This window comes from Eptatretus burgeri, chromosome 18, assembly GCF_056783735.1.
Source record: "Eptatretus burgeri isolate ZD-2024b chromosome 18, Ebu_testis_v1, whole genome shotgun sequence".
Lineage (NCBI taxonomy): Eukaryota > Metazoa > Chordata > Myxini > Myxiniformes > Myxinidae > Eptatretus > Eptatretus burgeri.
The window spans coordinates 38,572,567-38,597,659 of record NC_140978.1 but is presented as its reverse complement, the minus strand read 5'-3'; the positions used below and the strand labels follow the sequence as shown (position 1 = coordinate 38,597,659).

The window sequence follows — 25,093 nt, the reverse complement described above, 5'->3', positions numbered from 1 at the left end:
GCATTTCCCCACACAGAAGAAAACTGAAGAAATGAGTAGTGAGACCAAGCCTAGATTTTGTACATTTAACCAAGAGGATGTTATGGCAGGAACACGTGCGTCTTGGAGGAAATTGGGATGGTCAGATGACTGAGAAAGGAGAGGGAGTAAGACAGGAGGGGGCGGTAGAAAAAGAAAAGAAAATAAAAAAAATCAGTGGGGGCGTTGACTGGTCTACCATCTGAAAGCAACAGGCCTTGTGCTTCTCATTCATGAGGGAGATGACAATAATAAACACTTTAGATTCCACAGAATCCAGGAGACACCAGCCCGTGGTGTGGGGTGTGGGGGCACCAGCCCTGAAGGAAGACCAACACTCTATTAAGCTACACAAAAGGCCATGGAGGCAATGAGTACTGGTTTGTCACAGAATGACTTTAAATGACGGAGGATTCCCAGTCTGAGGAAGGCTTTGGAGACCAGCTTTGCTACATGGTACGCCCATGAAATGTGGTTATTGATGAGGTCTTGAAGTCTAAGAATGTCGAGTTTGTTTGACAACCCTTCCAGAATGACATGTTGATACTGTGAGATATGCCATGATGGAAAGACAATGCATTTCTCACACCAGAATTGAATCAATACCAGATCAGCAGAGAGTGACACAGTTCCTGCCGGTACATCAGTGGGATGGGGGCACTATGTGAGACACAATGTGGTCACCTGCATAAAAGAAGTGTGTTTTACAGAGTGTCAGAGGTAATTTACATAGATGAAGAAAAATACTGGGCTGAAAAGTGCCTTGGTAAAGAAGTTTCAATGATAGCAACATGTTGACTGCGAGTGAAAGAAGTAAAAAGGCTTGGAATGAAGGTGGCCTTGTCTGTCTTCAGCAGCAAGCTTGGCAAGAAGAGCAGGACACCAGACTGTCGAATGCACACAAAATTATGGACGCAGCAATACACATATTTTCAAGTGCAGAGAAAGAAAAAAAGTAATGTGACAATAATAAGACACACTGGGAGGAGAAAGAGGGGATAAACGGCAAAGAAACTTTGTATACGGTGTTTCCGTGAGAAGACGAGCCACCTTCATTGGAGGGCATTTTAAAAATCCATCCAAGAAGAATGATATTATTCCTGAACACCACTTGACTACATCTGCACCAAGTCCCTGAAGAATTCCTCAGAATGTCAGGTCAGGTATGGGAGCATGTGCCAGAACAGCGCGTCGCTGCGTCCACTTTCCGCCGGTACTCCAGGGGCCTCCGTCTGGCCTTCCCCCAGGCATATTCCAGGCCTATCCCCATCTCCTTGAGATGCCGATCAACCTGCTGCAAATACGAGGCACATGGTCGACCCATTGGCCTCCTCCACTCACGAGACTCCCTCGCTGAGAGAATCTGGTGAGCAGGATCAGCGTCAGGAAAACGAGCCACATGTCCATACAACCGCAACTGACACTCACGGACTATGCAGGTACAAATCTCATCAGAGTCCCTCTCAGCAACCGCTCGTTGGACACAAAATCCGACCAGCGATAGCCAAGGATTCTCCGAAGAGACCTGGTACCAAAGGAATTAAGTGTCCGTTTCAGATCCTTGGTCAGAGTCCAAGTCTCGCATCCATAGAGCACGACTGGAAGCACCAAGGACCTGAAGACTCGGACCTTCGTCCTCCCTCACAGGTACCGGCAGCGCCACACCCCATGATCCAGTGAATCCATGACTCCCCAGGCCCGACCCAGAAGTCTACTGACCTCTGACTCAGCCAGCAGAGACATGAATATCACTGCCAAGGTAAGTGAATCTCTCCACGACCTCAACATCCTCACCACAAACAGACACAGACAGGACAGCAGCATCCAAGATGTCATTGAAAGCCTGGATCTTAGTTTTGCCCCAAGAAACCCGCAATCCCAGCGGCTCCGATTCCTCATTCAGCACCTCGAGGGCCCACAAAAGGATATCTAAAGTCTCCGCAAAGATGACTGCATCATCTGCGAAATCAAGGTCCGAGATCTTGACATTCCCAAACGATGCACCGCAGTTTGATCTCTCCGACATCCTCCCTAGAATTCAGTCCATACAAGTACTGAAAAGTGTGGGGGCTAGAACACACCCCTGCCGAACTCCAGTAACAACTGCAAATAAGTCAGAGACGGTACCACCACATTTTACAGCACTCTCAGTACCAGAGTAGAGTTCAGACATCAGATCGGTCAGTTTTGGTGGCACCCCACGAAGACCAAAAATCCTCCAGACGGTATCCCGATTCACTGAATCGAACGCTTTACAGAGATCAACATAGCCTGCGAGCAGCCCCTGCCGAAACTCTCGTCTGCGTTCAGTGAGGACCCGAAGAGCAAGGATACGGTCGATCGTTGACCTCTTTGGTGTTAAGCCTGACTGCTCTGGACGCTGGTGCTCAAGCAGATGGTGGCGAACCCTCTCAAAAATTATCCGAGCAAAGACCTGACCGGCACTGAGAGCAGCGTCACCCCTCGGTAGTTGTTGCAGTCTTAGCGATCATCCTTCCCTTTCCAGAGAGGGACAACAAGGCCCCTCTTCCAATCAGTTGGGATGATGCCTGTGTTCCAGACAGAGCACAAAACTGCATGCAACGACACGAGTGCAGCATTTCCACCAGCCTTGAGAAGTTCAGCATGGATGCCACAGATCCCTGGAGCTTCACCCACTTTCAACCGGTTCACCACAGCCTGCGTTTCCACAAGCGAAGGTGGACCACAGTTGATTGGAGGGTCAGCAACAGGGATTGTAACACCCTTGACGTCCAGCTCGACAGCTGGTGGATCAGCCTGGTACAAACGCTCAAAGTAACCAGGCCAGAGGGCCTTCACTTCAGACTCCTCTGTCAAGAGCCTACCACTCTCTGCTCTAACTGCAGTGCTCCGAGGGATGGGCTTGGATGAACACAATGCACGAATTTCCCTGTAAGCGGGACGAGAATCACCTGTCCACAGGTGATGCCCTACCCCCTCACAGATTCCTCGCACATCGGCCTCCTTGTCCACCCTGAGTGCACGTACAGTTTGACGCCTCAGCTCCCTGAACAGCTCAGCTCTGCCATTCAACCTGGCCCTGCGACTCTGGTCAATGTTATCCAGTCTCCCTTGAGAGACAAAATTCTTCTTTGCCCTGCGGTGAATTCCAAGACATCCACCGGCAACATCAGGACGGTGGTCTTGAAGGCACTCCACAACTCTTCAGGACCCCCCAAAGCACCCAGACCCCCCAAATGTCCACTCAGCCTGTTCGCAAACTCCTCAGATACCCTCTCATCCTTGAGCTTGCCAACATCCAGCCTAGGCTGGGATGGTACCATTCTCCCGGATTTAAGGTGCAGCTTTAGAGTTGCTACAACAAGCCGGTGGTCAGTATTGAGGAACTGAGTACTCCGGTAGACCCTGCGGTTCTGGATCATCCTCCAGCGACCATCAATGAGGACATGGTCAATCTCCTTTGCCACACCGCCAGCGTTGGAATACCAAGTCCAGCGATGAGCTTGTGGGCGCTGAAAACTTTTTGCAAAGTCAAGGAACTTAGTGCTATTCTGGTTCATAGTTCCTGACCCATGGGGACCAACACATGTCTCATAACCATCCCTATCAGTTCCAGTCGATGCATTGAAATCCCCCAAGACTAGAAGTGTATCTCGTCTGGGGCACCGATCAACCACAGACTAGAGCGTGGCGTAGAATGCATCCTTCACGGTGAAACCACTCGCCTCAGTCGGAGCATACACAGAGACCAGGGAAATGACACCTCAGGAGCGACGAATCCTTAGTCTCATAATACGCTCGTTGACCGGTGTTACCGGTTTTACGGGGGCTGTGCCAGTCCAAATATACTGGGGGATGGGGGAAGGACAGGGAAAATGGGTGGTGGAGTGGAGATGGGACATGCAGCTGCATTTTTGAGGTGTCCAGAACAAACAGGCAACTCTTCTCCAGCATCCCATATATGCCATCTGTAAGCAACTTCGTTTCTGCTGCGTCCCTGTATCCAACCGCTCTCTACTAACCAAACTGAATTCTGGCCTTTCCCCATGCCCTCCAGTGCACTATTCAATTTTTCCCTCTCTTTTCACACACTACGCACATCTTTGCGCCTCGTCGGACAAGCTTTTTAGTGTCTCTTTCCATCCGCTGGCTCTCAGCTTCTTCTCCATCTCTTGCAAGCCTCATTCCCATTGGTGCGCATCAGATGGGGGCGGTTTCATTATTCAGCCCGCGGAAACTCCTTGGGTATGGTAACCATCAGAGCGACCAGACCAATAGTAGGTGTAACCACCCACAATTATCTCGCTGCAATCTGGTCTCCGAACCTCAGAGAGAGCTGCAATACCGATGTCCAAATGCTTTAGCTCAGATGATAACAGAAACAGGAGATCATCCTCTCTTAGGGATATGACATTCCAGGCACCCACCCGAAGGGACCGCCTCAGGTTAACCCAAGGAGACCGCCGTCTGGTGGACGACACCTCAGCACCACTCCAACACACTCTCCCGCAATCTGACCCAGGAATGTTACCCCATGGTTTCCCTTCTATCATCAAAGATTGGGGGTCCCGAAGGCTTTGCCTCAATCCCGTCATCCGGTGAGCTGCCCTGTGAAGGGAAGCTGCACAGGAGGTACTCCCACGGAGTGGGTTTTCAGATTTTTTTTAGCGTTTTTGTGTTTTGCGGAATGAAGGGTTTTACGGTGGCCGGAGTGCAAATCCTGCCACCAACCTCCTAATAAGAAGTGACCCAACTGCAGGAGGACGTCCGCAGACACAGTTGGACACTAGATATGGATGGCCGTTGGCTCACAAGGAGCTCCTCTGCCCTTTGACAGGTTTTGTTTTTAATCCTGCTGGGTGTCCATATCCAAACACCCTCCTCACCAGAAAACCTGGTGGGGGAGACGGTTTAGTCGCCGACAACCCGACCATGAAACAGGTTAGTACAGGTTTACATGGTACCTGTTGCAGGTCACAGATCGAACCTGACAGGAATGAGATGTGTGTGTGTGTGAAGGAGGTGTCCGTGTGTGTGTGTGTGTGTAAAGGAGGTGTCCGTGTGTGTGTATGTGTATGTGTATGTGTATGTGTGTGTAAAGGAGGTGTCCGTGTGTGTGTGTGTGTGTGTAAAGGAGGTGTCCGTGTGTGTGTGTGTGTGTGTAAAGGAGGTGTCCGTGTATGTGTGTGTAAAGGAGGTGTCCGCGTGTGTGTGTGTGTGTAAAGGAGGTGTCCGCGTGTGTGTGTGTAAAGGAGGTGTCCGCGTGTGTGTGTGTAAAGGAGGTGTCCGCGTGTGTGTGTGTAAAGGAGGTGTCCTCGTGTGTGTGTGTGTGTGTGTGTAAAGGAGGTGTCCGCGTGTGTGTGTGTGTGTAAAGGAGGTGTCCGCGTGTGTGTGTGTGTGTAAAGGAGGTGTACGCATGTGTGTGTAAAGGAAGTGTCCTCGTGTGTGTGTGTGTAAAGGAGGTGTCCGTGTGTGTGTGTGTGTGTGTGTGTGTGTGTGTGTGTGTGTGTAAAGGAGGTGTCCGTGTGTGTGTGTGTGTGTGTGTGTGTGTGTGTGTGTGTAAAGGAGGTGTCCGTGTGTGTGTGTGTGTGTGTGTGTGTGTGTGTGTGTGTGTGTGTGTGTGTGTAAAGGAGGTGTCTGTGTGTGTGTGTGTGTGTGTGTAAAGGAGGTGTCTGTGTGTGTGTGTGTGTGTGTGTGTGTGTGTGTGTGTAAAGGAGGTGTCTGTATGTGTGTGTGTGTGTGTGTGTGTGTGTGTGTGTGTGTGTGTGTATAAAGGAGGTGTCCGTGTGTGTGTGTAAAGGAGATATTTGTGTGTGCAAAGGAGATGTGTGTGTGTGTATAAAGAAGGTGTTTGTGTAAAGGAATTGTGTGCAAAGGTGTCTGTGTAAAGGAGATCTGTGTGTAAAGGAGACGTCTGTGTGGAGGTGTGTGTGTGTGTAAAGGAGGTGTCTGTGCGTAAAGGAGATGTATCTGTGCGTAAAGGAGGTGTGCATAAAGGTGGTGTGTAAAGGAGGTGTTGTGTGGGTGTGTCCAACAGGGGTGCGTGTCCAACAGGGTTGCGTGTCCAACAGGGGTGCGTGTCCAACAGGGGTGCGTGTCCAACAGGGGTGCGTGTCCAACAGGGGTGCGTGTCCAACAGGGGTGCGTGTCCAACAGGGGTGCGTGTCCAACAGGGGTGCGTGTCCAACAGGGGTGCGTGTCCAACAGGGGTGCGTGTCCAACAGGGGTGCGTGTCCAACAGGGGTGCGTGTCCAACAGGGGTGCGTGTCCAACAGGGGTGCGTGTCCAACAGGGGTGCGTGTCCAACAGGGGTGCGTGTCCAACAGGGGTGCGTGTCCAACAGGGGTGCGTGTCCAACAGGGGTGCGTGTCCAACAGGGGTGCGTGTGTGTGTGTGTGTACACGCACATCCAAAGGAGGTGTGCGTGTCCAAAGGACACTTTCTACAGTGTGCGAGTCCAATTATCTACAGGAGATGCGACTCAGTAGGTTTATAGTGGACAGCATTCTCCACCTAAAACATTTCAATCCCATGAAAAGGAAGTCATTTGTAACACTGCGGCTTGAAATAAATAACTGACAAAGTTTAATTAGATATACTCACTTGAATGATTTCACTGCAATCATTTACAAAAGAGATTGGTTGTGGGAGAGAAGTGCAAAACATAGAGAGAAATGGCAATGATTCTCAAAACAGAAAACAAAGCATTTTTGCAATTCATGCAACATGTAGCAAAACATGATCATTTCACGAGACAAACTACGAAGAGTGACAAACAAAAAGCCATGTTAACTTTGACCAATCCAAACCCCCTACCAATGACTTGTTTTTCCTCATTCTACTTACTAAGTTCAAATCAAGCATCATTCATATTTCAAAATGATATTTTAAGACGCAATGGACTAATTCTTGACAAAGAACTCAAACCTGTTGTTGTTTGAGAATGGATGGCGGCAGTCTTACATTTCCCACCATGAGAAGGTTAACATTTCGCAAAAGGGATTCATGTACAGGTGTAAGCAGATACACGAGTCCTTGTTCGACATTGATCCCACGTATCAAACCTGCACACAAAGGCAAAGGATATTTCGACGAATGAATCGAGGTGAAGCTCGATGAAATTCACACAAATTGGGTTTATCACAGAGTTGGGCAGGATGGGATTATCACTCTGTCAGATTTATCCTTCGGCATGGAGGGATGGGCCAGAAAAAATTTCCAACACTGCCCCAACGCTCAAAAAAATAATTAACCAAGGTCTTTTTTTTATTTCACATGCAGCATGCTGTTGCATCATTGCTGGGAGTGTAGCTGTTCCACTGATGCAGTGCCCCATTTCCAGTAAGCTGATACTCATTTTGCCGACCTCAAAGGATGACAGGCTGAGTCAACCCGCCTGAAGTTATTTAACGACAACAGGGGCTCAAATCAAGACCCTAAGATCTTAAGCCAGCCACCTTAACAGTAAAGCCAACAAAACGCTCATCAACTAAGGTAAAGTTACATGCTTTATAAAGCACCTATAATTATTCTTCGGCAGTTTTCAAGTATAACTACATTCCTCAAGTGGTTTAAAACCATCGCTAAAGTATAAAACAGGCAATATTGTTTATACATTTAATAATAACATGTTGTTATTTCTTTCCTTCTTCCTTCCTTCTGAGAGGCTAACTCAAAATTGGTTCCAGCTCAGCAAGTGGTTTAAAAAAAACAAATAACATCGACCACATTTAATCACATGATGGTCCATATCACTGGAGCATTCCCAGAAACTCCGTGTTGTACGTGTACTTCCAGTAACCCGGCCACTCCTGGTTAAACTTCCAAAATCCAGGATGACTGCCCACCTCAATCCTTTCAATCCCCACTTATCTCTTCTGTGGAACTGCCATCCAGAGACTGTTCTCTCTCACTCTTCCATCCAGGACTTCAACCAGGCAATGCACCACCATCTCATATCCTCCCCCATCCTAACCCATGATCTTTATTACCCCCATTAACCATTCCCAACCCAACCTTAACATAATCTCTCATTCCTTAAGGCCCGGTCACACCTTGACGTTTTAGCCAACGTATGCCGATTTTTGATTTTTTTTTCTAAAACGCTGGCACACGTTGAATACGTTATGGGTAAGTTTTGATAACATTGAGAGCACGCTGGCATACGTCGTAGTACGTTGCCATACGTCGTTGTACGTTGGCTTTAAACGTTGTACTTTTCGGTTGTCCTCAAATTTTTTCATGCTTGAAATTTCACGACGTATGCCGGCGTATGACTCACACGTTCCGCTACGCTGGCCACAAGTTGTAGGCACGGTCTGGGATCGTTGACAGACGTCAACACATGCTACTTGTAAGTTAATCATAAGTTGAGACACGCCGAGGTAATGTTTAGAGTACCCGAAACTTATTTCCAACCTATGATTAACGTGTTGTTGGCACGTTACGCGATCGTTGCCACACATCGACAGACGTTACTTTTAAGTTACTCATAGGCTGAAAGACGTCGGTATAATGGATCGTCCTTGCGTCAGCGTCCACGGCCACGGCCAGGACACTTATTTGCAGCATTCTTCAAACTTTTCTTCGGCATGACGAGGATGTTCACACTTCGATGTCTAGCTTGGCTATGATTCGAATTGTCCATCGGCAGCGTCTATTTAAAATAGTCGAGTTTGAGCGTTTTAACACGTTCAGAAGAAACGCTTCAAATTTCAAAACCCCAGCGTCAAAAAACAAAAAACAAAAAAAAAAAAACAAAGGCAAGTGACAGCAATTTAAATCGTTCATCGTAAACAATGAAACTAGCTGAGTGGTACCGTTTAAAAGTCGTTGAGTGTAAAAAAAAAATCCAATTGTTGAGCGCAAGCGTCTACTTTCAATAGTGGAGATGCAGCCATTTAAATCGTTGAGTGGCAGCCTATGAACCTACCCGTGGACACGCGGACGCAAGGACGATCCATCATAACCCACACCCTCCCCCTCACACCCACCTACTACTGCCAACATGAACAAACTACTACTAATACTAATACTGATACTAATAGTAATACTGATACTGATACTGTTACTGCTGACATGGACATCGACTCAAAAAGGACTCGAAAACACTGTTGGGTTCCCCTTTTATGAACACCATTTTATATACCAATTCCCAAAACCGCTGGGAACACGTCTTTATATGGCAGTTGTAACCTAGAAACACGTTCATTTATTTTTTTGTCGACCGGAAGACGTCATTGGAATACGTCTACATATGTCGATGTGTGTTGGGGCTACGTAAAGAATTGGTTCAAAGCACGTCAAACATAAGTTAGAAATAAGTTTCGCGTAAAAAAGACATTACCGCGACGTGTTTCGACTTATGAGTAGCTTATAAGTAGCCTTTGTGGACGTGTGTAAGCGTCCACATATCGTGTGTAAAACTTATCCTCATCGCATGCGAACGTGTGTCATACGCCGAGTAAGTCGTAAAATTTTGAACATGTTCAAAATTTCTTGACGTACTCTACTTACTATGACTTATGATAGCGTATTTAGCGTTCTACTCGCGCATACCAAACTTACCCATACCGTATTCGACGTGCCCCAACGTTTTAGACACACTTTTTGTTACGTCGGCATACGCTGGCAAGATCGCCAAGGTGTGACCACGATTTTGACCCTTCCATTTCTACGGCAGTTATGATTCGAATCGTTGTGCGTCAGCCTTTTAATAGGCTACGTCACGACATCGTCGGCGATGCGTGCAACGCGCTATGCCTGAGTTAGACTATCGTTGGGCATCGGTTGTGTAGGCCGACAACAGGTTCAGCATTCGTTGGTATAAGTTATCTATAACACAACGAAACGTTCTGTGTAGTTACCAATGCGTTATACATAAGACCAAGTCGCTATGAATACGTCCGAATCTTTAAAAAAAAACATCAAAAGTTCAACGTAAGCCAGCGTTTTACATACATTTTAATACGTTGCCATCGCTGGCTAAAACGTCAAGGTGTGACCGGGCCTTTACCAAATCTTTCAACCCTCGACTCTCACTCTGCAACTGGACCAGACGGCATCAGCTCACGTGTCCTAAAATCCCGCTCTGCTGCTCTTTCCCATCCACACTGCCCTTTTCACCCCATAATTTACCAGAGGTCATCTTCCATCTGCTAGGAAAACCACCAGCATCACTGCATTTCATAAAAAGGTGCAAAAATTCATCCCCTTAACTAAAGACCTATCAGCTTACTTCCAATGATCAGCAAGGTCATGATCTCTATCATCACAGTTGACATGAAATCCTTCCTTTTCTCCAACAACCTCATCTCAGATCACCAATTTGGATTCAGACTAGATCACCCCACCTCAGACATGCTGCTTCTACTCTCCCAACAATGGATGGAGGCCCTCAATGTCAGACATGAGATCAGTGTCGTCTCTCTGCACATATCTCGAGCTTTCTATACAGTATGGCATCCTGCCTTACTCTCCAAACTCTCTGCCTATGGCATCCAAGGCCAACTCCACACATGGATTACTGATTACTGACTGACTTCGAATGTGTGGCACTCAACAGAATCCTTTCATCTCCTCTCTCTGTCAAAGTTGGAGTGCCCCAAGGCAGTGTTCTAGGTCCAGTCCTATTCCTAATCTTCATAAACGATCTCTCTGGCTCTCTGGAAAATCCTCTTTATCCATTTGCTGATGACTCCATCTTCTGCTGTGACACCCCTCATCCTTCAAACAGATGCCTGGTGTTGGCTTAATGGTTAGGGTGGTGGGCTTTGGATCCGAGGGTCCTGAGTTCAAATCCCGCTTAGCTGTTGAATTAAAACCAGGTGGGGTTAACTCTGCCAGTCATCCTTTGCGTGTCGGAGTTGCGACCCGTCCAGGATTGGGCCCAATAGCCAAGGAGACTGCTTAAACAGCACCAACGCTCTGCACAGAGTATGATCCCAATCGACTCCTCCTCTTCTGCTGTGACAACCTCATCCGTCATACAAACAAGCTACAGCCTCTTCACTCTCTTCAGACCTTGAAAAAGAAAATCATGTGCTGGTCAAACACTTGGAATGTTTTTCAATCATGACAAATCTCACACTCTCAGTATCTCTCTTTGACAGGACAGTCTGGCAAACACCTCCCACTCCCCTTCACCTGTCTACTTTCTTACCAATCCTCTTGAGGAAGTTCAGCAAAACTCCTGGGTTTCACCATCAGCCATAATCGTTATTGGGCAAACAACATTGGCCTCCAAAGCCAGCTGCAGAGTGGGCATCCTCCGTCATACAAAGTCCTTCCTTGGCACACCTGAGCTCTTATTCACATACAAGGCTTTCATCTGTAGCTTGATGGAGTACTGCTCTCCCCTCTGCCTCACATCTTGCTCAGCTTGACAATGTGGAAACCATGAAGGCCTTCAAGACTATTGGAATCTCACCCTATGAAGCTGAGTCTATGGGTCTATCACTATGCCATCGCATAGCGATGGACTTCTACAACTCTACCACCACCTTTCTGGTCTTGCACCCTCTGCTGTGCTTGCTTCTGTGCTTCCACCTCCTCACCCCTCCCCCCCTTCCTCACCAGGTTTTTGCAAGGCACACATGGTCCACTCTCAACCCCCTTCTGGTTAAACTACCTAAATAAAGGATTACCGCTCGCCTCCACTCATTCGTTCCTCTTTTCTCCCACCTGTGGAACCAACTTCCCCATTCTCTTCAATCTCATGCTTCTTTCCACATCCTCAAAATAAATGTTCACCACCATCTCAGATCATCCCCAAACCAAAACCATGATATTTTTTACCCTCATTAACCCCCTATCCCCAACCCCACCCCAATCATTCCTCCTTCAAAATTTCCAGTGCTCCCTCCAGAGAGTTTCCTTCTGTATCCATCTTGTCCACCCCAAGCATCATCTCTCATTCCCTCACATTCCTCGATCAATCCCCACACCCATTGTTTGTCCAAGTCTGCCTCTGTCTTGGCCTTCAACTCTGCTGTTGGTGTTTCCCCCCTCTCTCAACCGTTCCTTTTGTCCTGATCCGTTCAGTGTACTAATATGAGCTCTTCCACGAGCCTCGACTATGTATACAAAAAGAAAAGAAAAAAAACCTCTCTCCTCTTACTTGCTTATTTCAGTGTTAATTCTCTCTCATCATCTCTCGCCTGTTCCTACATCCCTTTGCTGATAATTACTTTGGTACTGCACCGCAACCATCACAGGTTAGTGATATCACTGGTCATGGTTAGTGATCAGGCTTTCGCAGTGCACTGTCATTCTAATAGGTTGAAAAACATGTACTACTGGAGCCAGACTACAAGTATACTTGGCACAAGATTGTTAAAACCTGGCTTGATTACTACTGGAGGTCAGTGGATCAGATATTTAGCAGTGTACATTCCTGTAGCTCGTCTAACCTGGTCAGTGCTCGGGCTTTGTCTGTTGTCTTGTAAAAGGCTACATGTGGTCAGGCTTAAGCAGTGCACATCATAGCAACACAATTACTAGCCATTACGAATTGAACAACAACCAACCTGGCACACGTGTATGACATATTTATGACTCTTGTGAATCAATCGGATTTCTGTGCACATTTGTCAGCTACATTAAAACATAGGGGCAGTACCCCTGGGCACTCACCTGGTCGCAGCTGGATAAGATAACCAGGGAACCACTGGTAGGCATGGATGACCCATAAAATATGTAACGGAGAAGAAAGTAAATACCTATTTTGGGGGGCAACCCCTGTAGACCCCCTTCGGGCCTGATTTTTTAAATACCATGAACAAACTTTGGTACATGCACGATGATGAACGTTGTGGTAGTTTCTCATCGAAATCGTACATTTCGTTTCAGAGAAGAATTTGAAAGTATTTGTAGACGGAGGGACGACGCGCCATCCCACAAGCTCCCCGGAACTACGTTCCAGGTGAGCTAAAAACATCTTCACACTTTTTGGCATTGCCATCCATACATCCTTCAATTGTATTTTCATGTTTTTGTATTTACTTGTATAAACAATATTTCACTTGCCAAGCGAATAAATAATGTCAGAAACCAACCCAACTCACCAAGTCCAAAACTGGTGCAGAGTGGTGTCTCTTCAAGCAGTAAAGGACCGCCCTGCACATCTTGATCTAAATGGCAAAGGCCAACTAAAGCAAGGTCCAGTGCATACAATGTGTGCGATGGATGAACGTCGCAGTGAGCAATGTGCAATGCGATGTCAGACAGCTTTACCTGCAGTGAACAGACCACACAAAACCACATCACAACACAGAAATAAACACAAAACCGATCACGATAACCTCACGTAGACGACGGTGCAGCTTTCAGAGTACAAGTTCAGTTTCTGCAGTACCTAAGGCCATTGTTAGTAAAGGTCATCTTCCTCATGACACTGCTCTTCAAAAATGAACATTCTCAATGTGATAATGATCACTTATGGATTACTCACACAATACCACTGACCAGCATGGTAGGCTGGATACACGCAGAACATTCATCACATAAACTCATCATACTTTGAGGAATAAGGAACAGTTCAGTTCTCTGTTATAAAAATTCTACATTCATGAATGCGTTTCTGATGTACAAGACTTCAAATTTGAATGCTTTGAGTCTTTTCTATCAGTTTTCCCTGATAATATGAAAGTCAGCTGCACACCTCAACAGTAAAACGATAATAATCATGGTATACCGGGCTCCACCGAGTAACAAAGTTTCAGGTTGGAATCCGGGCTCCAACATGCATGTCATTTTCAAAAGATATTCTCTTCCACAATGGCTAGCATTCTTCAGGTTAAAGGTCTATTAAGATCATAAAGCAAATAGAAAGAAGTCATATACTCACTCCATCGTTTTGTTTTGTTGTTGTTGGTTTTTTAAATCAGGATTTGACCAAGTGCTTCAGTGTGTGCTGAATCACAGCCAGGTCAAAGAAAAAAGAACAGCAAAACTACTGAACGCTTTTTTAACATAAAAAGATTTGTCTTCGTTGACTCCAATAAATGGTATACATGCGGAATTGCTTGTCACCAATAATAGATGCCGACAGCCCGGATGGATTGGAGCGGGAGGGGCAAAAGTGCAAAGGGAGTAAGACCTGATCCATCTATCCATTGGGACCATACTCGGTGCAGAGCGTTGGTGCTGCCTTTGCAGTCTCCTTGGCTATTGGAAACAATCCTGGACGGGTCGCAACTCCGACACAGTACACCAGCATGCTGGCACTCATTTTGCCAACCTCGGAAGGATGACAGGCAGAGTTAACCCCACCTTGTATTAATTCAACAGCTGAGTGGGATTTGAACTCAGGACCCGAGGATCCCAAGCCCACCACCCTAACCATTAAGCCAACACCAGGCATGCAAGACCTGATGAGAGGCAATAATGAAAATAACAATAACAATAAATTAATACAGACAGATAGATAATAGAGAGCGTACCAACGTGTCTGCAATTAGAAAGCAGCAGGCCTTGTGCTTCTGCTTATTTGTGGGAGATGCCAATGATGCTCTATTTCATACCTCTGACTCTTTCCGCGTCGTAAACAGAAAATGATCATCCACAAGTCGTTATCAAATGGAGTCAACGTCAGGGTGTGAAGAAAAAGTACTATTTTGGAATCAAGACGAAAGGCAGATGGCAAATGTAACCACTGCAACATTCACAGGGAATAGTCACGGTAGGTCAAGTCGGTGGAAATTGTGCCCTCGTGGAAGATGGAATCTCACCAAGTCAGCGATGTGTCATCAAGAGTGGGCGGTCAAACCAACAGTTGCGCCAGACGGAAGTGGTGAGCTAACAATGTTTGCAGCTGAAGCAAAGCCATGATTAAGAGCTGAAGGGCCACACAGGGACAGTTCTGCATTATCAGGTGAAAGTCATAGGCAATGGACCTGACCAGTCGGATGGTGCCATCAATCAGCAAGTTAAAGTTTTCAAGTCCATAAGAGAAGTAGAGCGAGCACAGAGTATTGACCTTTGCCTGCCAAGAAGTGTGGGTCAACTATGAAAATCTAAACCAGATATTCAATACAACATGTGGACAATTGTACCAGTCAATACCAGAGGAAAAAGTTTAATCTGCTAACCAGAGCAGACTAATCTGCTAACAAACCAGAGCTTAAATTACTTGGTAGGGGGAGGGGTTGGGGGGGACTTCCCTGCACCTAAAACGTAATGTGATCAGTGTTTTTTTTTGTTGTACCAATAATGGTTTTGATGTGTTCAAAAGAGTTGATGTTCCCCAAAATAAAGTTTCCTTCTTTGATTAGAGCCTCCTACTCTGTCCCCCCCCCCCACTCCCCTCAACCAGACCTCAAACTTAACGATTTCCTACACATAAAATAAAAGATCATTTTGGCCTTCATACGTGTTTTCAAATGCAAGTAACGAGGAAGGTGTGTGTGTGTGTGTGTGTGTGTGTGTGTGTGTGTGTGTGTGTGTGTGTGTGTGTGTGTGTGTGTGTGTGTGTGTGTGTGTGTGTGTGTGTGTGTGTGTGTGTGTGTGTGTGTGTGTGTGTGTGTGTGTTGAGGCATTCACCTGGTACGGAGGTAAACAATGGGCGAGCAGTGGTTGAGGTGGAAGGCATGGTGGCAGAAGCTGGCTCAGGTACGAGACAACAGCAAGGTCTCGATAAACTGAGCTTGGCTGCAGCCTGCCACAACAATCACAAGGCTGGCAGTGACAAAATATCAACCATTTGAATCAATATGAACCAGCAAAGGATGTGTGATGAATTATAGAGAATGTTGGAGCCGTGTCTGTTTTTGGAAACAAAGTCGAGGCTCGTGTAAGAGCGAGAACGTTGAATGGATGAGGACACAACAGAACAAAAGGAACAGTGGAAAGAATGGGGGGAGGGAGGGAATATATCAATGACAGGGTTGAGGGGCAGAATAGAGGGAGACTCGGACAAATAAGGAATGTGAGGAAGAATGAGGGGCAGGGGAGAACACAGAGGGTGAGCAAGATGGATACAGCTGGAAACTTTCAGGAAGGAATGACAAATTGTTTTTTTAATTTAATCCAACTTTTGAAAGGCTCCATATTGCTGACCTATTTACTTTCACAGCCGTTTATATTCACATTACTACAATGTTTTGCACCAATGTACTTTAAAAAAATAAAATTACACCTCCTTTTCCAACAACTGCTCTCATAATCTGTACAATCACTCCAAATATGTTGATTAGCCTCCACATGACCCACATGATTTCAAAAGTTTCACTGCGAGAGAAAGAGCTGGTGACTGTGAGAAGTTGGTGCTCCGATTGTGGTTCCAGCTCAGAGTTCACATGAACTGGAGTAGGATGTGTAATCCAGCCCTCAGCTGATTGTAGAAAGGAAGAGGTAAGAGCTACCATGGGTGTGATTAAAGAGAATCCACGAAGTTGGATCACGTGCGTTGGCCTGACAATCCGGCAAATATCCACCAGCACCATCAGGCCTGGGCCTGTCACAGCAAAACACACCGTATAATTAGCGTTAGCAAAAGTGTGGGCACCATTTACAGAAAGTATGTTTCATGAAAATGAGAGTGGCAATGAAATCTGAGAATCTGAATTTTGTTTTTTTGAGAATTTCATGAACATCTGAGAAACCAGAAAGCAATGCAGAAGTAGCTTCGCGTTTCCAACAGAGGCAGATTTTCCTGTCTGCTTTCATGCGTTTGCTCATATCGATTGTCCGTATTGTGTGCTCAATGCCTTGTCTTTTGTGTGCCTGTTTGGACATATTTGATCTCGTGCATTCTGCCTTGGCTGGTTAGGCCTTTCCATTCAAGCTCTTACTCGCACACCCGCTCGTCGTTCTTTCTTCCTGTCATCTCTCACCATCCCTACATATTTCCACTCTCACTCCAACTCCTTCCTTATACTTCGGATAAAAACAAAGAACGAAAAGCCCTCTTACCCTCGGTTTTAATAGTCCGTTTCACGTTTTGTTGGTCACGTGTCTGTAAATGTCTCCTTCCTTATTCCCGACCCTTTTCTTTCCGTCGCACGCATCCTTTTGACCTTCATTGCCATTCCTTCCCTCAATTGCTCGGTCTCCCATCTGTTGGCATGAGTTTGTGAACGTTAAAAGATTGCATGGTGTCCTTGACAAAAAAAAGTAGGCGAGTAATCACCAGCACCCTGAACAAATTCCAAACTTCTGCCTTGACTACCACTGGTAAGGCAAAGGCAAACTACCCAGTGCAATCCTTGCCATGGGGCTGCTTTGGCAGCACTGAATCTGTCTTCGGGCAGAACACCAGAATGAAAGAATGTTCATCTTACGATTTGTCCTTTGTACGGGCCTTTACCACCGTCAACATCATCCTCCCATGCCATCCCATTTCAGTCGTTGGAGCTTTATCCCTTCTCTGTTCACTCCAACGTTTCGATCAACAATGGATCAAAAAGACATGAGTGACAAACATAAAACCTTTCAAATAGGAACTAAACGTAATAAATAATAGCACGATGAAAATGCTCACCTTTCACCCAGCCATGAGTATTCACCAACAGGGGAGCGGAAGGTTGGGTTCTCATTTCTTCCATGACCAGACGTATGGCTGCTACATAACGTTCCAAATCAGCATCAGGTGACACATTGCCATAGTAGACTGCACAAAGTGGTGGTGTCTGATGTGTAAATGGTGGACCTACATGAGAAAGAATGGTATCGAAAGAGAAAAATGTGAGAGAGGATGGAAAGATCAAAAAACAAAAACAAAGAAGAAACAACGTGCTGGGGGTAAAGTATGGATGGCAGAACAATACAATTATTGGACAACAAGCATTGGAAATAACTGTACGGTCGAGAATATTCTTTATATCACAGATAAGTAACTACAACGAGCACTCGGTAGATACGCCACATCATGACTGCCCTTAAGTTCAACGGTTATCCCGCTCACAAGATCATCACTAAACCACCAAGAGGTCGTGATCCAACACCGGAAGTGAGAGCATGTGTTATTCTCCCCTTCATTGGATGAACGTACGTCACACCACATCCTCAAGACTGCCAACATAGCAGTACGCCATCGCTCCAAAAACAAGCTCTAATCTATTCTTCACACACGAAGGACAGAAGACTTCCTTATCACCATCCAGGTGTTTACCCCATCCCTTGTGAATGTGGTAAACTTTGCATTGGTGAAACTGGCAGGACTTTCACCACAAGACTGAAAGAACACCAGGCACATAATAGATGAGGCAAACAGGAAAAATCAGCAAGAGTTAATCATGCACAGAATAATCATCGTATACTATAGTCAGACAGCAAACTTCTCACCTCCATCAGCCACTGGCACACAAGGAGAATCAGAGAAGCTATGGAGATACATGTACACCACACTATCCCCCCCCCCAAGAAAACGGGCTATCCATTAGCGATATCTGGATCTCCCTCATGAACAAGCAGACATCTACAATCATCCTTACTATAAATTCACGGACCGGGGGGAGTGGGGAATGAGGGCGGTGAGAAGCAAATTTTCTATGTAAATGTGTATCGTGTAGCGCCACCTCCAGGTGGGGAGGGTATTACAAGTCTCCACCATTTTGAGTCCAGTATTTCTGTCCCCACATTTTCCAGTGCAGTGAGGTCTTATTAACTCTTACACGAGCCTCGACTTGGTATACAAAAAAAAAAAAAAATTACCCCAGTGTGGGGGTGACTGTCATCTCGATAATGTTTTTTACTATCATAATCGATGAACCGTTGCCAGATATCTCCTAAAAAGACAGACTAGATAGGTTTTGAAAATGGTGACTTTCACAACTTTCGTGACCTCGTGACCTTGACCCTGACCTCGAATCTGGGAAAAAATATGTCGTTGGGTATCACTCATCGACCTCTACCCACATACCAAATTTCATCAAGATCGGAAGTAAAAAGTTATCTTTGCACCGGGAGGTGTTTTTGACCATCTTCCAGGTTACGTGGCGGCCAAACGGGACAGAAATTCAAAAATCTGTTCAGTTAGATACAAGATAATATTTTTTACTATCATAATCAATAAACAGTTGCCGAATATCTTGTAGAATGGCAGACGAGATAGGCTTTGAAAATGGCGATTTTTATAACTTACGTGACCTCATGACCTTGACCTTGACCTTGAACTCGGACAAAAGTTATATCGTTGTGCAACACTCATCGACCTCTACCCACATACTAAGTTTCATCAAGACCGGAAAGAAAAATTGTTGACAGACGGACGTACAGACGGACATTTGGTCCGGCTTTATTAGGTCATCTCGGTAGAGATGACCTAAAAAGGTGTTTTGAATTATGAGCAGTAGGTATGTTTTTGCTTCATGCATGTTACACAGGTTTTTTGTTTTGGCAAAAACAGAGCTGTCAGTTACCAATACACCGCCAAAATAAAGGTATGCTTCAGAAGAACGTGTTGTATGCCTGAAACAAGATCGCCCCTCGGGCAGGTATTCTGCTGGTAACAATCAATACACCAAGAACAATGGATTATGATGAGCAAGACCACACTGGCCAATCAACAACACACAACGACCGGCCAATCAGCACCCCACAATAACCAGACAATGGGAGGTGTGGAGTTCTTATAAACTCTGCATTCCATTCATTTGCGTTACTTCCCTCCTGTCAATGGGTCGAGCATACAGGAAGCTCCTTGTTTCCCTCTTTGTTCCTGCCTTTCTTCTGTCTGGTACGCCTTATGCCTGGTGCTGGCTTTGTGTTTGGGGTGGTGGGCTTGGAATCCTAGGATCCCACTCAGCTGATGTTGAGTTCAAATCCCACTCAGAAGTTGAATTAATACCAGGTGGGGTTGACTCTGCCTGTCATCCTTCTGAGGTCGGCAAAATGAGTGCCAGCTTGCTGGTATCCTGTGTCGGAGTGGCAACCCGTCCAGGATTGTGTCCAATAGCCAAGGAGACTGCTTAAGCAACACCAACGCTCTACACAGAGTATGGTCCTGATGTATGGATGGATGGATGGTAGGCCTTGCCCACCAGGCAGGAGGGGAGCCTCTCACTTCCCTTCGCTTCACCTCCCTCCCTCTCCCCACTTCATCCCTAGTGTTGGCCCCACACTCCCCAGAACCCCGGTATGGTGAGCAGGCACCATAACTGTGTACGCTTTAAGTTTGTTAAGGATGGTGCCGTTAGGATGTTTTGTTGAGCATGCTGGGGTTTAAGGCTGCTGAAATTTTCTGCCTGATCTCCCTCGCCCATGGTTTTGACATGTTTTTTTTATTTCTTTCAGACAGGGCAGGGACTTGCCAAGTTCTGGTACCAGTGGACTACCGCTCAGTCTGCTGGGTCACTGGCAGATTGGGCAGTTAAGGCTCTCTCAGAAACTCAGGAGAGAGTCGTGACTGACTACCTGTACAATGAAAGCGTGAGTGACTACGATGTCAAGGTTTGGCTCAATCAATATGCAGACATCCACGGCCAAGTACAGCTCACCCGAAACGGCCTCAGCATTTGGACTGGAACTCTGTCGGAACAAGTCACATTGCGAACGAAGGAGGACGGCAAGGTCTCTCATATCCCAAATAAGATTACATTTGGTATGGACTGAGGCAAAGTCTTCTATGCAGGACAGCCAAAATTATATCGCAGATGCGGCCAAGTCGGCCACTTGGTTACTAGGTGCAAAGTGAATGTCTGCACACAATGCGGCGAGTTGGGATATTTGAGGGAGTGCTGCGGCACATCTTCCGCTCCTGCCTGCGGAGTTATGCAAGTGAGATGCGTGCATCTGCGGGTGGGGGTGGAGTGTTGCCCCCGGCACAAGTGAGAGTGCTTTGGTTGTTGTGCTTGCTGTGCCCTCAATGTCTTCCTCCACCCCCCACCCCCCCTTACCCCCACAGTTGAGGATGAAAAGACAGAAGAAGCCGAGGAGGAGGATGCCACTGTCCGTCAGCCTCATAAAAAGAAGGGCCTGGATGTGGTTGTGTTGGGTGTCAGGCCCACTGAGTTGGGAGGGGAGAAACCGACTGAGGTGGCTCTGGCAGCGTGGCCAGTGGATGTGCCAATCATTGAGGAAGCTCAGCTGCCGGAGGAGTCGATTGTGAAATCCTCCTTTGGCGCTTAGGACAATGATGGTTAAAACATGCTGGGGGGGAGTAAGGAAAGAGGGAAAGCTTCCCTGGATAAGACCCCACGGGGCAAGAACAATCTAGCAGAAGTCGAGGGCCTTATGGGGCCCGAGGTTCACCTTTCGCCCAGCCACCAATCCAGGTCCAGGGTGGGACCTGCTTGGCAGGGGGTCAGGATCAGCCAGGGAAGGCTGCAGCCAGTCACCGGACTCCCCCCCCCCCACTCCCTCCAATTCCATAGTCCTCGCCCCCTCGTTCTCATTTGGCTTCTCGAGGACCTCTCGTTCTCCTTGGGTAATGAGGCGTTGGTGGAAGGAGGTTTCCTGTCTCCCAAAGAGGAGCATTTCACCCAGCTACCCAGGGAGGACGTCTGCATATACGGTGAGTGGTTGTCGGGCAAGCTCATGGCCCCCATTTGCAGGAGGACTGCAAGAAGAAGCAGCATGGCAGCTCGTCATGGAGCTCGTCAGGAGGGAGGAGCTTCATCAGTCCCATGACTCCCCTTCCATGTTTTGCGCTGTGGGTGGTAATTAACCTATTAACATTTATGAGTTTAAAATTAACAACTATGAACATACGGGGAGTCCGTACCAAGTTCCGGAGAATTGCTGTCCAAAGAGTTATGCAATTTTGAATGGGATATCTGCCTTTTGCAGGAATGCCGTGTTCCGTACGGTGAGTACGGATACCTCCATGTAAATTGGCAGTATGGAGAGTTGTATTGGTCTGGAAGCAATACCAACAGTGCAGCAGGATTGAGGTTCCTTATTCAGAGCCTGAATGTCGAGGTCCTTAGTTTAAATGAAATTATTCTGGGCCAATTGGCTTCACTCAGGGTGGTTGTGTCGTCGAGCTCCCTGACCTCGGTCAATATGTACGTCCCTCAGAGAGCGTGCGGAAGAGTAGAGCTCCTACGCTAGTTGTAGCTCCTCCTTTCTACCTCTGCCCCTATGATTGTGGGGGGGTATTTTAATATAGATATGGACAAATTGGTCCAGGACTCAGATGCAGGCCCTTAAAAGGCTGGTTTTAGGTTGAGGGACACAGGTACGTGATCAAGTAACATCACCTCGATCGATGCGGCTGGTACCAGACGGGCTCGGATCAATTACTTATTTTTGTCACAAATTTTTGGCGACCCAGACTTGGTACTTCATGTGGTGGGCCTTTTTGGACCACTGTCGTTCGTCTCTGGGTATAGAATTAGATGGGGTGCACGCCCGGCACACTGAATTCTGGGAGCTTAATTGTCGCCTTTTGCAAGATGTGCTGGCTGGCAGGTGTTTGAGAGCTTTTTGGAGTGGCCTCCTCTTCTAAGCTCAACCCTAGGAATTATATATACACATATACATATATACAGATCCGGATCTGGATCCGATAATTTTACAAGTGATTCTTCATCATAGGGCCAAAAAGGATATAGAGCACAATATTTCAAAAAGATGCGGATGGATTATGACAACTTGGTGGAAGAGTTGGGTAGGTGACAAGAGCAAGCCGATTAGATTTTGGTTAAGGTCCAGATGCAGATCTGGCCTATCAGTGGGATACAAAATGTAAACTGTTCAGCCTGGGGGAGTTACGTGCTCCACCGAGTGCTGTTCTAGTTCACTTCTCTCTTCGTCATCTTACACCTCACTGATGTACCCCACCCATTGTTTCTTGAAGAGGAGTTATTTTTCCTTGCACAGCTGCTATATGTCGTTATTCTTTTCCTCCGATCTGTTCATAATTTAATTTTCTCATGCAATGCTCTCACATTATGCATTTTCTCCAATTCTTCCATTTCCTTGCAAAGGTCTTCATACCACTTTTCCTTGGCCTCTCCACGCGTTTTTTTTGTCTGCTTTTCTGCTTCGTCATATTCTTTTCATCAGTCATCCACCCTTGATGTTTCCTCCTCTCTTTCTTCTCGACAATCTCAGTTACTGCACGTTTCATGCTCTGTTTCATCCTTTCCCAATGCCTCATTGTCATTTCGTCCTCACTACTTTATTGTTCTGTCACTTCAAGTTAAGCTTCATACTTGTTAGTAACACCCACAGCACATTTCTTCTTCACCTCTTCCTCTCCGTTTGTTAAGGTTGGCTTTTTTTTTTTTTGTATACCTTGGTCGAGGCTCGTATGAGAGCTAACACACAACTCATAGCAAGGAGGCATGAGACAAGAGGGGTGGGAGTGGAAGGGACAAAACATTGGGGAACAGACACAGGTGAACTGTGGAAGGGAGAGGGATGGGGATGGGACGGGGAACATGGCGAGGAGAAGATGGACATTACAGGGACTTTCAGGAAGGAAAGCAGGAGAATTGAAGGAAGTGGGCTTGGGTGGATTATCGGGGGTAGAAAAGATCGAGGATTTGGATGGGGGAAGATAAGAGGTGGTGGTGAACAGCTGTTTTGAAAGCCTGGAGGGAAGAATGGGAAAGAATAGAGTGAGGAAGTTTATTCCAAAGGCGGGAAAAAAGAGGAATGAAAGAGTGAAGATGAGCAGTGATTCGTGATTTTGGTAGTTTTACCAGAAGGGGGTTGTTGGCGGACCTTGAGCGCCCTGTGGAAATGTGGTTGGGACAAATCGCAGAGAGAGCAGGGGGGCAAGGCTGGAGAGGAGTCGGTAGAAGACAGAAAGACCACCGACCAACCTGCGGTGATTGAGTGAGAGGCCCAAAGACTCAGCTTCATTGCGGGAGATGCCAATGATCTTAAAAGCCCTGGTTTCGACAGCGTGAAGTCGAGAAAGGTGGGAGGCAGGAGCACCAGCCCAGAGGGGAGAGCAGTACTCCATCAGGCTACGGACAAAAGCTTTGTAAGTAGTCAGGAGCTCAAGAGGGCCGAGGAAGGACTTTGCACGACGGAGGATTCCCAGTCGGCGACTGGCTTTTGAGGCAAGGTTGGAAATGTGACTTTCCCAGGAAAGGTCATGGCAGATAGTGAGACCCAGAAGCTTGAAAGAAAAGACTTCTTCCAGAGGATTGTTGAGAAAGTGGATGGGGGGGTTTTGTAAACGGTCCTTTCGAAGAGACATAGTGAGAGTGTGAGATTTGTGTGGATTGAAAGACATGTTCCACGTGTTGGACCAGTTTGTGATTTTATCCAGATCTGCAGTGAGCGAAGAAGCTGCTGCTTGCCGGTCTGAGGGATGACAGATGGTACGGCAGAGGGTGGAGTCGTCGGCAAAGAGAAATAGAGGATTTTCCAGAGAGTCCGAGAGATCATTGATGAAAACCAGAAAAAGAACAGGGCCCAGAACGCTACCTTGAGGAACTCCAGCCTGCACAGGAAGAGGGGATGAAAGAAAGCTTGATCTTTCATGGGATTTCTTTTCAAGATTTTCAGCTTGAACTTCATCTTCATTTCAAGCAGGCAGTGACCTGAATTGATGTCTGCACCTGGGTAAGTGAAGGAATTTTTGATGCTATTCTTGTACAGGGTGGCCACAATGTCTTGTCCTCCCTTGTAAAAAATCATGACATTGCCTGTGTGCAGAGTATTCATTCGTTTCCTTTTTCCAGACCGAGTGAACGTAACCATGTGAAGTGAGACTTGCTTTTACACTGAATCATGTGGTAAGGGAGTTGCGTTCGAACAACTCGCCTTCTCTTCAAGATCCAACTGAAGAGAAGGCAAATCCGACTGAAGGCAATTTCATGTTATTCCACAAGATCTGCAACAAGTGTATCCGCTCTCTCAGAACAGCCAGAAAAAAAAACACATTTGACCAACTCGTCCATGGCTAAACTCTTGAACCCGTTTCCTTCCCGAAAGACTTATTGGTGCATTGTCAAGTGTGTATCTGTTGTGTGCTCCACCCATATCCCTTTCTTCCACCCCTTGCCATCACATTATCCTTCAGATAGGCAGGCAGTAACCTTTTCCTCTGCAGACCTTGACAGAATGAGGAACTGGTACAAAACGGAATATTTATTTTAATCCTGACAAATTTCATCATGTCATTGCTTCTCCGAAAGAGCCGTCTGGTGCACCCTTCCATCTCATTCCTTCATAAATCTCTTGGAAAAGTTCA

General features: G+C 46.6%; 1 protein-coding gene across 4 annotated transcripts in view; it reads right to left on the bottom strand.

The window, feature by feature from the left end:
* Positions 1 to 25,093, bottom strand: part of NOL9 (nucleolar protein 9) — a 218,576-nt gene that overhangs the window by 11,580 nt on the left and 181,903 nt on the right. For 2 of the 4 annotated variants that reach the window (XM_085864094.1, XM_085864093.1), the window contains exons 7-11: positions 17,480 to 17,647; positions 16,210 to 16,453; positions 15,541 to 15,655; positions 13,065 to 13,233; positions 6,928 to 7,064 (exon numbers count right to left, since the gene is read on the bottom strand). In XM_085864094.1, the coding sequence (XP_085720220.1) occupies positions 6,928 to 7,064; positions 13,065 to 13,233; positions 15,541 to 15,655; positions 16,210 to 16,453; positions 17,480 to 17,647 (833 nt within the window). The other 2 variants (XR_015053290.1, XR_015053291.1) reach the window with 2 other exon arrangements.